This window comes from Penicillium chermesinum, assembly GCF_028974085.1.
Source record: "Penicillium chermesinum strain IBT 19713 chromosome Unknown utg000003l:1.0-5111272.0:1.0-5115320.0, whole genome shotgun sequence".
NCBI classification, from domain to species: Eukaryota; Fungi; Ascomycota; class Eurotiomycetes; order Eurotiales; family Aspergillaceae; genus Penicillium; species Penicillium chermesinum.
This window is the reverse complement of record NW_026695313.1, coordinates 1,490,742-1,504,862: the sequence shown is the minus strand read 5'-3', so window position 1 is coordinate 1,504,862 and position 14,121 is coordinate 1,490,742. Positions and strand designations below refer to the sequence as shown.

The 14,121-nt window shown below is 49.9% G+C and overlaps 6 protein-coding genes across 6 annotated transcripts; 2 read left to right on the top strand and 4 right to left on the bottom strand.

The window, feature by feature from the left end:
* Positions 1 to 416: 416 nt before the first annotated feature.
* Positions 417 to 1,145, bottom strand: N7468_003460 (uncharacterized protein; the record flags this gene model as incomplete). The annotated part of the gene is made up of 1 exon (XM_058472757.1): positions 417 to 1,145. The coding sequence occupies one exon, from the start codon at positions 1,143 to 1,145 to the stop codon at positions 417 to 419; it is 729 nt and encodes a 242-aa protein (XP_058331760.1).
* Positions 1,146 to 2,757: 1,612 nt separating this feature from the next.
* N7468_003459 (acetyl/propionyl/methylcrotonyl-CoA carboxylase subunit alpha) lies at positions 2,758 to 5,186 on the bottom strand (the record flags this gene model as incomplete). The annotated part of the gene is made up of 6 exons (XM_058472756.1): positions 2,758 to 2,811; positions 2,922 to 3,191; positions 3,251 to 4,544; positions 4,604 to 4,701; positions 4,772 to 4,970; positions 5,032 to 5,186. 6 exons carry the CDS (start codon positions 5,184 to 5,186, stop codon positions 2,758 to 2,760), a joined length of 2,070 nt encoding a protein of 689 aa, XP_058331759.1.
* A 1,442-nt stretch (positions 5,187 to 6,628) lies between these two features.
* Positions 6,629 to 7,588, top strand: N7468_003458 (uncharacterized protein; the record flags this gene model as incomplete). The annotated part of the gene is made up of 2 exons (XM_058472755.1): positions 6,629 to 6,700; positions 6,770 to 7,588. The coding sequence occupies 2 exons, from the start codon at positions 6,629 to 6,631 to the stop codon at positions 7,586 to 7,588; spliced, it is 891 nt and encodes a 296-aa protein (XP_058331758.1).
* Positions 7,589 to 8,173: 585 nt separating this feature from the next.
* N7468_003457 (uncharacterized protein) lies at positions 8,174 to 9,753 on the bottom strand (the record flags this gene model as incomplete). Its single annotated transcript, XM_058472754.1, has 7 exons — positions 8,174 to 8,588; positions 8,637 to 8,797; positions 8,841 to 8,915; positions 8,983 to 9,218; positions 9,280 to 9,374; positions 9,433 to 9,520; positions 9,573 to 9,753. The coding sequence occupies 7 exons, from the start codon at positions 9,751 to 9,753 to the stop codon at positions 8,174 to 8,176; spliced, it is 1,251 nt and encodes a 416-aa protein (XP_058331757.1).
* A 494-nt stretch (positions 9,754 to 10,247) lies between these two features.
* Positions 10,248 to 12,039, top strand: N7468_003456 (putative 3-methylcrotonyl-CoA carboxylase, beta subunit (MccB); the record flags this gene model as incomplete). Its single annotated transcript, XM_058472753.1, has 2 exons — positions 10,248 to 11,674; positions 11,745 to 12,039. 2 exons carry the CDS (start codon positions 10,248 to 10,250, stop codon positions 12,037 to 12,039), a joined length of 1,722 nt encoding a protein of 573 aa, XP_058331756.1.
* A 462-nt stretch (positions 12,040 to 12,501) lies between these two features.
* Positions 12,502 to 13,552, bottom strand: N7468_003455 (uncharacterized protein; the record flags this gene model as incomplete). Its single annotated transcript, XM_058472752.1, has 7 exons — positions 12,502 to 12,928; positions 13,000 to 13,009; positions 13,068 to 13,096; positions 13,169 to 13,191; positions 13,253 to 13,332; positions 13,405 to 13,463; positions 13,542 to 13,552. 7 exons carry the CDS (start codon positions 13,550 to 13,552, stop codon positions 12,502 to 12,504), a joined length of 639 nt encoding a protein of 212 aa, XP_058331755.1.
* Between the last annotated feature and the right edge of the window lie 569 nt (positions 13,553 to 14,121).

Below are 14,121 nucleotides of genomic sequence, written 5' to 3'. Positions count from 1 at the left end.
GAGATCATGGCGAAATCATCTTGACTATTGGAACAATTGACGATTACTTCTCATCATGGTTTGATTCACGGGTATTGTAGGCCTTGGTCTCGCTTCAGTCTTGCCTGTTTTACGCTTTGGGTCACACATAGAGGTCGAGTGTGGAAACGCTTGCATATTACCAAGACACTACTACAGGTACGGATGGCTACCGTTTCGAGGTGTGAGGGAACCATGGACATGAAACACCATGAAAAAGGACAATATGTTACACTGTGAGAATACAGACACGACATCATAGTCAGGACACTACCACCAAGTGGACTTGAACGCTAATGCCCTCTATTGACAGGGCATCAATTGATTCATGTTGATGGGGACTATAAAGCTCAGGGCCTTGACAATTCTCCAGTCCCCATCAACAATCCGCCAGGTGCTCACTTGCGAGCAGACTGTATGCAAGTTAGAACTGACTGCGCCTTAAGTCCAATCGAAAGGGGGCATCGGCGACATACTTCATGGCCAGGAGCTGATCGGTGCACCAACTCGAATCGGCGAGCCTGATGGGCTTGTGCACTCGAAGAAGCCACAGGCTGTTGAGCTACCGTCACAGGCTGTTGAACTACTGGCTCAGTCTCCTCCTCCCAGTTATCCACGTCAGGCTCCTCGTTGAAGTCGACCGTTCCATAGAAGTACTCATTGGAACGAGGGTCGGAGTCCGACTCGTCATCAGACCGGTAGTAGTCAAAGTCGGAGTCGTTTGGGCCATCGTCGGAGTCGTTCACGTACTCATCGTCACCGTGGATGTCCATGTCCACATCATCTCCCGATGCAGCGGATTCAGACTCCAAGGGGGGCATTGAACCCGCATAAATTGAAGCCGGGGGCTCATAATCCTCGTCGTACTCATAATAATCTTCGTGCTCATGATGATCTTCGTCTTCATGATGATCGTCGTACTCATGATAATCGATGTACCCTTGATAATCGTTGTACCCATGATAATCGCTGTACTCGTGATAATCGTTGTATCCATGGTCCGCATTGTCGTTATCGTCGCTGTAAGACACGCCGCTGGAACCCCAGGTGTTAGGGGGGGTCGCGGGGAACAGGGGGCAGCTGGGGTCTGCGAGGAACGGGGGGCAGGTTTGCCGGGAACGACTCATCCATAGGGCTGCCCATCGCGAACGAAGGACGCGTCGTGACTGATGCCTCTTGAGCATTAGATGTGACTTGAGAGCGAAAACAATGCTTTCCATACTTAACAGGCTTGAGAAAGAACAGTATGCTTTGATTGGATAATAAACAAATGTCGAAGCTGGGACGCGTATGAAAACTTCCGCGTAGCACAGGATGGGTGGGAGGGGAAGTAGAGGGAGTAAAAAAAAAAAGTCAAAACAAAACAAAAAAGAAAAAGAGAAAGAAAACAAGAAGCAGAAGGGCGGGGTAGGGGGTATACACGAAGAAGCAGTGCTGTCTTGCCTTCATCAAGCACATCCATGACACCGTCGGCCTTTACTTGTTCATTTTAAGGTGCCAGGGTCGACAGTCTTGCTTGGAGGGTCAATTAACTCTTCAGAATCATCTTGTATGTTGAAAATATTTATTGGGTCTATATGAAGTTTTGCATTGCCAGAGAACGAACGATTAGCTATTCTATAACCAGGTCAGGTTGATGCGCCTTTTAGGGTGAGGCATGGTGAAGCGCGAACTTCCTAATCAGCAACACAGTCTTTAAGCGTGGACAAATTTTCAACTATTTCAAGCCTAGAATTTAGCTCTCAAACTTTATGAAGGGTTGATTATCTTCTAGATCAGCATTCATAGCCACTTGGGCATGTAACTGTATTTAGGGTTAATGGATTTAGCACATGACGTCTAGGTAAGTTTCGAGTAGCCACCTGGGCAGTGCGCTATAAGCGTATGTAAGGTATTGCCACTATTACTATAATACTGACAGAGCTCTTGCGTCTTTACGTGCCTAGCATGAGATTACTTGAGTTTAAGCTTGATTTGGAAAATATAAGGCATAAAGAGTAAGAATGTGTTTGTATGAATTGAAATGATTGACCTTAATGTGCGAAAGTATTACAGGATAGCAGTCAGTATGCGGGGTACCACCTTACTTCAGTAGACACATAAATAGTGTTTGTTCCAGAGTTGCGCCGCTTCCCCCTTTTCCGTGGCTCGTAGACAGCCTACTCTCAATATCCAAGCCGCTGACCCAAGGCACCCCGAAAAAGGTCCACAATGTGGGGAGTGCCAACAATTGAACTTGACAGACACCCAATGTCTCAGGATAGACAGTTTTCTCATTAATCAAAGGCTCTCTGTAGTACTCCTTAATCTGGGACCCTGGAGGGTTTGCCATAGTTAAGGACCCCGGAAGGCCTTGCTAGCCAGGCAGGTCCACCGTGCCGTACAATACAGGAACTATTCTATGATGAAAGTCTTCTTGACCACAGCCGCCCGGATTGGGTAAGAAAAAAAAGAAGAGAAAAGAACAGGATGAAATCAAGAGCGTGAGAAAAAGTTCTCAGAACATATCCCAATGGCGAGCTCAATGGCAGTATATTTTGGTGTTGAACAGTGAACCCGCCCAGCAACTTACCTGGGTACTTGGCCCTGGAAATAGGCTCCTACCAGTTAACTAGTAGTACTAGACGAGAGAATATCTCTCAGATATTGTGAGATGGATTCTAAAACATGAAAACCTAATTTATGCTTCGTTGCTTAATATCATCAACACGTTCACGGCAATCGATGTCAAATTTATATTTATCCTTCAGTTTCTTCGAACTCAACCAGTGGGGTGCCGCTCTTGCATTGGTCCTAAACGAAATGTTAGTTCTATGCTATCATGTGTTATCCTGAGTGGGGTAAGGGCAGTCCACAAGGAATCGATGATGATAGTACCCATGATGAGTGGCGGATTTACTTACACCTTGCTGATGTACCACATGCGCGATCGTTCCGTCTTGAGGACTGCGAATCACTGTCTCCATCTTCATGCTCTCGATGACCACGAGAGGCTGATCCTTCTTTACAACATCCCCTGCTTGCACCTCCACTCGAAGGATCTTACAAGGCATCGGTGCCAGGACGCTGTTCGCCACATCTTTGCCTCCTAGTGCTTTCTCCATCCACGTCGCTCGTGGAATGACCAAGCGGTATTGCAGACCCCGCTGGAATGCAATAAGGGTATTCTCATCCTGAATAACCGTTGTGTCCAGCCGTGTGTGGGGAAGAAAGAGGTCACGACATGTGAGACTGGATCTAGGCGGCTCTCGACCTGCTCGAAAACTCGACCGTTCACCTCCACGTTGAAGAATCGATCAGCTGTTTGCTGAATGCGGACATCAAGCCCAGGACCTTCCTTCCCAGGGGCAATAGACTCGGCGAACGACAGCTGTCGCTGCTGATAAGTTGGAGTGAAGCCGACCGCTTTTCCGGATAGACCATGAGATCCCTGACGTCCATAGCTTGTGTCTCGGTGTAAGCATGCTAGAGCGACCTGCGCAAGCACTTCATCTTCGATAGTCTTCTGTGGGAAAAGTTCTTCGCGGTGCTTCTCAATATAGCCAGTTTCAACAGCACCTGAGATAAAGTCCGGGCTGCGACAAATCGTCTTGAGGAACTCGATATTTGTCACTGGGCCGGCGATCTCATACTCTTCGAGTGCTGTTCCAAGCTTGCGGATTGCTTCTTCACGGGTTTCGCCGCGGACAATCAACTTGGAGATCATTGGGTCATAGTGAGCTGATACTTCATCGCCCTCGACAAAGCCGGCATCGATCCGAATGTCTTCGGACGTAGCAGGGGTTCTCACGTGAAGCAGTTTTCCAGAATCAGGGATGAAGCCCTGGCTCGGATTCTCGGCATGTATGCGCGCTTCAATGGCGTGCCCTCTGTTGGCGATTTGCTCCTCGACTTGCTCTTGTGTAAGAGGGAGCGGGGCCCCCTCAGCTACCATGATCTGCCAGTGAACTAGATCCTGACCAGTCACCATTTCGGTCACAGGGTGCTCAACCTGGAGACGGGTATTCATCTCCATGAAGTAGAATTCACCCGAGTCATTGTCGAAGATGAACTCAACTGTTCCTGCGCCTTCATATCCGACAGCCAAAGCAGCAGATCTAGCCTTGGCCCACAGATCTTTTCGGGTAGTTTCAGGCAGATGGGGTGCGGGTGATTCCTCAAGAATCTTCTGGTGTCTCCTTTGAATACTGCAGTCTCTCTCGCCAAGTGCAACGCTGTTTCCATGCTTATCCGCAAAGACCTGGACCTCAATGTGCCGAGGTGTGGTGATGTACTTCTCGACAAGAACCTGGTCATCACCAAAGGAATTCCTCGCCTCCGACTTTGCAGATTCAAGCTGTGCTTGGAACTCTGCCTTTGAACTAGCGATCCGCATTCCCTTGCCGCCTCCACCTTTGATAGCTTTGATAAGCACAGGGTACGTAATCTTATCGGCTTCTTGTTCAAGAAATTGCGGATCTTGGTTCTGTCCATGATATCCCGGAACACAGGGTACACCTGCAGCAAGCATAATCTCTTTGGAACGACTAAGGTAAGATTAGAAATCAGTACTCGCGCCTGGAAATTTAGCACTTGCTGATCCTACCTCTTGTCACCCATATCTTCAATCGCCTTCCACGGTGGGCCAATGAACACGAGGCCAGCCTCCGTACATTTCCGGGCAAATGCAGAGTTCTCACTTAGCTGTAGGTCCAGTCAGTGAAAATCCGTTCGTAGCACTATGCGCTATGACCAGTGTGTCTGCAGAACATACAAATCCATAGCCGGGATGTATGCCTCGGCAACCTTCCTTCTTGGCTATTTCGATAATCCGATCCCCATCGAGGTACGCCGAAACCGGTCCCAAGTTATATGCAAATGGAGAGCTCAAAGCATGTTGTGATCTGCTATCTGGGTCTGTGTAGAGGGTTGTCACGCGGATACCATGTTCGGCAGCTGTTCGCCCAACACGTCTATGAATACGAGTAAGTAAAACTATTTAAGCTGGAGAGGAAAAATAGAATTAGGACTTACAGTGCGATTTCTCCACGGTTGGCTATTAAAATTGAATCCAAGGACTTCTGGTCTGTGGAAGTGTTCCCGGAAACTGACGACACGGCTCTGCTTGTCCTGCGGGCCGCAGCTGGCGCAAGACGGGGAGCGATGCGGAGGATGGTTGAGAGGGGCATGATGGTGGGAGCAGCAGTATGCCACTGAGATGATTCAGCTGAAGGTAGGTCTCAGTGTATTTTCATGATTAGAAATAAATTGGAGAAGAAAAGAGCGGAAGGGATGCCTTTTCGTAGCTCACGCCGTTAGCCGACGCAAAGCGAGATTGCGGGGAAACAATTGATCTCACCGCCCCAGAGCCATGGACATGTGACATGCGCATTTTATTGACGATGCATAACTGCGTAATAAGAAAAAAAAGAGTCTCTGAGAGGATGTAAAGAGCCAAATACTAGTAATAAGTGCCGAGTGGGAAATCGAGGATCTTCCCCGTTCCAACGCGAAATTGAATTGCTGCAATATGAGCAGCAAGTTAGGCAACAACGCATTTGTGTCGCAGTAGTTTTCCAGAGTCCAGCCATCTATTTGTCTTCCTCACGATGTTGAGTCAAATTAGTAGGCTGCTACACTTACGTCTCAATACACTCAGCAGATACTCCGTCAACACATGGATAAAACATCGTCTAGACACTGGTTCTCATCTACAATCTCTAATGGGTTCAATTCAAGCTCAAATCCTCTAACATTCTTCTAATCTGGGGTTCCAGCCACAGAGAAGCTCTAAGAAATGAAATTGAGGCTATATGCAGTATGGCAAAGACCATACCGGTGGGAGCTGCCGAATGAGCACCCATGATCCACGACCAGGCAATAGCTGGCAGAGTTCCTTTATCAAAAAAAAAAAAGACAAAAAAAAGACAAAAAAAAAACAAACAAGATATATAGCCATTGAACTATGAATACCCATTAGCGTTAGGCAGGATTTGTGCTTCCATTCGACATTTAACGGATGTGTTTGACTTTTATATTCTGTAGACTCGGGAGTGCCTAAACCAAGGCAGTAAGCACCAGTACGTTAGAGTGGTCCGTCAAGAAACCATCCTTTGAGCTTCATCAATCTCATCAGAGTCCTGCATTGTCTAGTTGGGGACACCACGGTAGTAATGTGCATGAAGATCAGCGGGAAAAGGAGCCATTGCAACCATATCCAACGACAACGAAGCCAAGTTCAACACATATATGATATATAAAGGTAAGATTCATATAACTCATTTAAATTCATGAGTTAGCTCCACGTGATGATTATTAAATAGCAAAAGGCTTTCCTGGGAAAGCCATATGTTTGGCACGAGAACCAAATGTATAAGAAAAAAAGAGTGGAGCCGCGCAGAAAAATGCCAAGGCTTATTTCAGCGGCTCCTCTTTTCTGCAAAAGATCAGCCCCCATCACCTCGATCACCGATCACCGATCACTCCCTCGCGTCCGTCTTTGTTTCCGCATTGCATTTATACCCAGGCATATATTACAGATGCGTGCCATTTTGGATCGCCATTGCTGTTGATCTGTCGAGTTCCTTGCGCCATCTACTCAAAGTTCTCAGCTGTACACCCTTTCCTTAACATGTCGGATGACGAGGAGTATTACGAATGGGAGGAAGACTACCTTTTCGAGGACCCTGTACCTGATCTAGTGGTAAGTGCACTTGGATTGGGACCTATAATCCTCGAGAGCCTTGTTGTTAATTCCTTTTGTGCGGTGTAGGATGAACTCGCCGCAAGCTCCTATTACGAAGCGGCTTTGTACGACGACCCTGCCTACGACTTCGAAGAGTATTTCAGCGACTGGGAATATTACTCAGACGACTACTACGATGACGACCCTACTGTCAAGAAGAGCACCCTTCGCGCAAAGTCAGAACCGACCCAATTTTCCCGCGGCCACCCAGGTCCTCGTGTCTCTAGAAAATTACCTAAACAAACGTCGCGCTTGAACATAGACACGGCATCCTTTCAGGGCGTGGTCTGGCGAACAAAAAACTTGGAGAAAGACCAGGATGTCGAAGTCCAGATCTATCAACCTGGTAATGGGGACAAGGTCGCTCTCCTCAAGAACTGGCGGGAGATCTTCAAGTCCGCTCAGCCGTCGTTGAACAAGTCAAGACTACGGAAACGAAAGGCCCGTGGGTCGCTGGGGACGAACTCATCCGACGCCGATGCCTCAGACGCCGATGATGGAAACCTCCAAGGTGAGGGCTACCAGATGGAGAGTTCAGACGAGATGTCAGACGTCTTGTCAACGGATCATGTAGACAGTATGGACGCTGGAGGTGCTTCAAATACTACACCGGAGCAAATTCAGTCCACAGACGAACTAGACGGAGCAAAGGAAGTGAGCTCTGCAAAGAGAGGGCGCAAGCGAAAGGCCGAGGTCGTTTCTCCCGACCCGAAGAAGAGTAATCCAGCCGGTAACTCGACGCGCAGTCGGTCGAAAAGGGTGGCGCTCGAGTCAGATATCAAGGACTCTGGGAGGCCGGTTGCTTCATCTGGCGCTGTGCGTCGATCTGCTAGGTCAAAGAAGTAGTTGTTCCTGCTTCAAGATCTGCGTTGCTATTCGAGGCCCCTGGGGTAAATATTTCAGGTCATGGCGTTTATGAAAGTTACGAACGAAGGAATGCATACAATCTATCTGCGCATAGCAGATGTCGGATACACGATCTGCAGTACCATGGAGCCAGCCTTGGGATATTCATGCTGTGTAGGAATCCCTTTCAGTCTGGGCTTCTCAAGATGGACTTTTGTACAATAGGTGATCCCCAAGGTTATATTTGCAGCGACTACATACAGTCAGGCAGCTCTGATCAATATAACCCCATTTCTCATTCTGATCCGAAGCCCGATAGTATCAACTCCAAATCAGCGACCCATTGTTTCCCGGGCACGTCCCCCAGGCAGCCAAAGGCCCTGACTCAGTGTGACGTACCGACGACCAGGTAAATTGCTGATTAAACAGTCCTCTTACCGGAAATAAATTAGTTTGGAACCTTATATACGATGGAAAATGATACTGCGTCAGTCACAAGAATTGGAGACAGAAGATCCTGCGCCTTGGTTTTGCTAAAACGACTGACTACCACGTTATATTCTTGTTTCCTACTCTTTTCCAGCTCTAGGAGTACTCCTTATTGAACGCACGACCGATGACCATCCGCCTGATTTCGCTGGTACCCGCCCCAATCTCATACAGCTTTGCATCCCGAAGCAATCGTCCCGCGGCAATCTCATTGATATAACCGTTTCCACCCATCAGCTGGATCGCATCCAAGGCACACTCTGTCGCTCTTTCAGCGGCATAGAGGATGGCGCCAGCGCAGTCTTGAGTTCGGATCACCAACTGACCAGGAGCCACGGCCCCATTGTCTACCTCTCGCGCTGTGGCGTATGTGTATGCTCGCGAGGCTGCAAGCTTAGTGTACATGTCGGCCAGCTTGCCCTGGATCAATTGATTGTGAGCAATAGGAGTCCCAAATTGCTTCCGGGTGTGCGTGTACGGCAGGACCAAGTCAAGGGCAGATTGCATGATACTGTTTAATATTAGTATGGTCCGTCGTACTGGAATGGTGCGAACATACCCAAGCGGACCGGCGCTCAAAACGAGCCTCTCTAAATCAAGGCCTTCCATCAATACTTTGACTCCTCGGTTGACTTCGCCAAGGAGATTCTCGCGAGGAACGAAGACGTTGTCAAAGACAAGTTCACCAGTATTTGAACCACGCATCCCCAGTTTGTCTAGCTTTTGCGCACATGAGAAGCCCTCGAAGCCCGTTTCGACGAACGAATGCAGTGATGCCCTTGGAGGCCTTTTCTGGCTCAGTCTTGGCATAAACCACGATGTAGTCTGCATCTGGGCCCTGCGCAAAATAGAAAATGTCAGTATAATCCCGTATGATTTTGCTTTCACATAGCAAGCTGTCTTACGTTCGTGATCCACATCTTTGTTCCATTCAGCACCCAGCCGCCGTCGACCTCCTTAGCGGTGGTCTTCATGCTAACGACATCAGAGCCTGCCGAGTGCTCTGACATGGCCAATGCGCCAACCTTCTCTCCTGATAGTAAACCTGGCAAGTACTTTTCTTTCTGCGCTGCGGAGCCATTCAGGGAGAGTTGATTGACGCAGAGTTGCGAGTGAGCTGCGTAAGATAGACCAATGCTTCCTAAAGACCAGATTCTGTCAGCCACATCATGCCATATCCCGAACGGAAATAGTTCTCCTACCTGATGCTCGGCTGATCTCCTCCATTACCACGCAGTGCGCCTGGTAGCCCAATCCTGAGCCACCGTAGGCCTCGTCTGCGGTGACTCCAAGGAAGCTACTTGATTGTCAGCATACAGATAATCCGTCAGGGATAACCCCTTGCATAACCTCACCCAGCATCACCGAGCTTCTTCCACATCTCAGCGGGGAAGTTATTTTGCTCATCTGTCCGTGCTGCAACCTCGGCTGGAATCTCTCGTCCTGAAACCGAGTCAGCTCTACTCGCAAGACGGGCAAATGCAGGTTAGCTTACGGGTAAATTCTTGAACTCTTTCTCGTAATTCAAGTAAGTCCTCCTCCGTTGGTGGCGTGAAACCTGCTGGGTGCTTCGTGGATATATTGCGGACAAAAGCCGGAGCTAATGCGGGGACAGGGTTCCGCCGCAGTGAGCGTGCGGAGGTACGTAGCAATGAGGGAAGTATTCTAGAAGCCATTGCGAATGTCGAGCACAATGGCGGACAAAGAAAATGGGAGGAGTAAGTCTGGGTTTAAGATTAATAGCGGAGGAGACGCGGCAAGCCTCGGCGCGTGCATCCCCGCCCTGCGACGGACATCACTCCACCGCATTTGCTCGAGACGACTAAATCATGCCTATTTTGAAGATCAGTAAATTACGGAGTTGATATTTCTCTTTCATTTCCCCTTCATATATCAGCTTTTATCACCAACCGTATCTGTCGTTGTTTTCAAATCATATCTTGTACTGGAAGCGGTGATGCTTCGGCTCGGTTACCAGCGGCAATGCTCGCACCTCCGCATCAAGAGATCCGGGGAAGAACCCTTGCGAGATCTTTTCGACTCTACATATTTTCCGAATGCACCACTTGGGCCATAATATGCCCTGGGATATTATTCTCGACTCATAGCAAGAGGCTAGTTGAATCAGTTTCTAAAGAATTCCCCCGGCTCCCCTATCCTCTTCCCCGCAATGCGTACCCCGTCCCCGCTCGTCCTACGAAGCGTGGGCATACGGGCGAGCCCACGCTACCTCGCACGCTTTGCTGTACCCAGGTCAACGATCCAAGGCGCAAGGACAGTTGCAAACTATACACACCCTCATCATGCATCGGCACTCTCTGTCTTGCCAACGGTTGTGGATACCTCGTCTCCCGAGTACCGCGAAAACACCCAGCAAATGCAAGAGCTTCTCGACCGCATGACGACCCTCCACACAACAATCGCACAAGGCGGCCACCAAAAGGCTCGGGAGAAGCACATCGCCCGCGGCAAGATGCTCCCCCGTGACCGCGTCTCTGCCCTCATTGACCCCGGCACCCCCTTCCTTGAACTCTCCCCACTAGCGGGCCACGGCGTATACGAAGGCGAAGACGTGCCCTCCGGCGGCATAATAACAGGTATTGGAAGCGTCTCCGGCGTAAAATGCATGATCGTCGCCAACGATAGCACCGTAAAGGGCGGCACCTACTACCCGATCACGGTAAAAAAGCACCTGCGCGCCCAGACCATCGCGCAGGAAAACAGGCTGCCCTGCATTTACCTCGTCGACTCGGGCGGCGCCAACCTGCCGCGCCAGGCAGATGTCTTCCCGGACCGTGACCATTTCGGCCGCATCTTCTTCAACCAGGCCCGCATGAGCTCCCTCGGCATCCCCCAGCTCTCCGTCGTCATGGGCCCGTGTACCGCGGGCGGCGCCTACGTCCCTGCCATGAGCGATGAGACCATCATCGTCGAGAACCAGGGCACCATCTTTCTTGCCGGTCCCCCACTCGTGAAGGCTGCAACGGGTGAGATCGTTTCGGCGGAAGACCTGGGCGGTGGCCAGCTCCATTCTTCCATCTCCGGCGTCACGGATTACCTGGCCGTCGACGATGCGCACGCGCTGACCCTCGCGCGGCGCTCTGTCGCAAACCTAAACTATCCCACGACCGACCTCCCGCGCGAGATTGCAGAGGCGGTGCGAGAGCCACTGTACGACCCGGAAGAATTGAACGGAATCGTGGGGACGAACCTGCGACGCCAGATCCCTGCGCACGAGGTCATTGCGCGGATTGTGGATGGGAGCGAGTTTGCTGAGTTTAAGCGCGAGTATGGGACGACCTTGGTGACAGGGTTTGCGCGGATACATGGTCATCGGGTTGGGATTGTAGCAAATAATGGGATCTTGTTCTCCGAATCGTCGCTGAAGGGGGCTCATTTCATTGAGTTGTGTGCCCAGCGGAAGATTCCGCTGGTCTTTTTGCAGAATATCTCTGGGTTCATGGTCGGTGCTGATGCCGAGAAAGGAGGTATTGCGAAGAACGGCGCGAAGCTGGTGACGGCAGTCGCTTGCGCAGATGTGCCTAAGTTTACGGTTGTTTTCGGCTCGAGTGCTGGTGCTGGTAACTATGGCATGTGGTAAGTTTATCTCTTTTCCCCTCCCCCTCTCTGTGTCATTTGCTTTTCATTCTGCTAATTCTTTCTTTAGTGGTCGTGCGTACTCGCCTCGGTTGATGTTCATGTGGCCTAATGCCAAGATCGGCGTCATGGGCTCTGAGCAACTGTCTTCCGTCATGGAAGCTGTTGGCAAAACCGCAGACCCAGCGCTCAAAGACCGTATAGATCGCGAATCCGAGGCCATTTTCTCCTCTGCTAGGTTATGGGATGACGGAGTCATTCCTCCCGCTCAAACCAGAACCATGTTAGGGCTGGGTCTGGCAGCTGCTGTTGGCGGGAAAGCAGAGCCCGATATCCAGACCAGGTTTGGTGTCTTCCGTATGTGAAGGTGCGGATACAATTCGCATTTATATGAGTCATGGATACGACGTCCGGATAAGCCTTGGAATTTAATTTTTTTTTTTGGTATTGTTTGATTCACCGTCTGTAAAGATGCAAGACTTTTTGTGGATAATAAAGGCCACTTAGAAACATTCCAATATTGAGGCTTTTATTCCAGCCAACTTTTGAGAGCCCGTCATGCGGTAGAAAAGAAATCCTCAGTAAATCTGAAACAGATAACGAGACCAAGTCCCTGTTTTGCGATGTGAAGAGAACAGATGGTATAATATGTGACAAGAAGAAAAGAGACGGCGGCGACGCAGTGTTCTATAAGAGGTGCATATGCATGACAGGCGTAAGAAAAGAAATCGTGAGATACGTAAAGAGACGTCGAAAGGTTCGAACGGGCATTTCCCACTTTCATTCGGGAGGCCCAAATGCCTGGCAAAGTCTTGAGGCAGGATCATCTACAGGATGACACACGGAGACTTGCGGCGCTGCGACCTGCCAGGGTTCTTGCGGTCATAGCGAGCGCTACCGCTCCCTTCACGCCTACGGGCAGAGTCGCCGTGAGGCCCTGAGCCCTGCAAATCCTTTCGAATGATTTGGCGACAGAGATCGACGAAGACCTCATTGACGTTTGCACGGCGACGAGCTGATGTTTCGTAGTATGGCGCATTGCCCCAGCTCTGAGACAAGCCGAAAGCACGAGCGCGGGGTACAGCGCGGTCTTCTTCGAGGTCGGATTTGTTGCCGACGATTACCAGTGGGACTTTTTCGTCATCCTTAATACGGATTATTTGCTCCCGAAGTTCGGACAGCTCGTTCAATGATGACATGCTAGTGATGGAGAAAACAAGGAGGAAACCCTGGCCCTGTTTCATATAAAGCTCTCTAACGAGATAACACTTGTTAGTCTGATGGACACGTCACATAGACTGGTCGAGAGGACGCGGTGTTCTTACCTCATGGCCGCTGGATTGACGTTAGCAAAAGGCAAAAGTTTGGACTCAGGAGGGGGGTTGTTACTCACTGAACTGTTCTGTTCCCGCCGTGTCCAGACTATAGTCCCCAATTCGTGGTCAGTTTGTCTCCAGGTAAGACGATCGGTCCTTGTCTGACAGAAGTACGTACATCTCTAGTATGCATTGGCGTCCCTGGAAATGATACGTCAACAACGGAGCTCGCTCCTCACTCAGTAAAATAAGGCACACTCACATCTACCTCAATTTGCTTCCGATATGAATCTTCAATTGTCGGGTCGTAGCTTTCGATCCAAACATTTTGCACGAATTGTGCTGCGACGGGTAATTAGCTTCCATAGTTCTTGCGCATGTAAGCCTCAGCGGCGGTAGAATAGCGATATGTACCCGTTAAGCAGCTCTTTCCGACGCCTCCGGCACCTAAGACAACAATATGGTATTCTCGTCTGATGGAAACAAAGAGGATTAGTTAGAAGCTGGGTCTCAACCAACGCAGATAGCAGGAAGTTCATGTCTCAACATACTGGGGTCTCATTGAGATGAGTCGTTGGACGATCCAACCTCACAAACAGAAATCTTTTGACGAATTGAAGGGGAAAAAAAGAGCGATGGTTCCCCGTGCGAATTGACCCAGATCAATGGCACGAGCCAGTTCGGGTGCACAATTGCTTGTCCCACGCGGGAAGGATCTCGATCCTGGTGTTTCCTTGGTTCAGAAGGTAGCAGGTATCGGACTATGCGATGCGCTTGTCTGCGGTGGTCGAGATATAAAATCAATTGGCGAAAGTCGCCCTTATGGAGGGGTGGGGGAGCCGATAGGGGAAGCGTGGAGGGATCGGTCACATCGGAGTCCTCGAGGTGTGGTGAATGACGGACGGGCTCGAGTGGAGGTGGGGACACCAGTCCACAATGGAGGAATGGGCTGGAGGAACTTCCCAGGTGGTTGAGGCTGAGAAAGCAATCAAGGGAGGGGAGAGGGGGAAAGTTGCGGAAAGCGGGTGTGGCGGGCTAGACCTCGGGCGGGCCTTACGACTTTTAAGGATGTTGGATTTTGCGCGAAAACATTACGGGCGAAAAAAGGGGGCGACTTACGAGACAGAAACA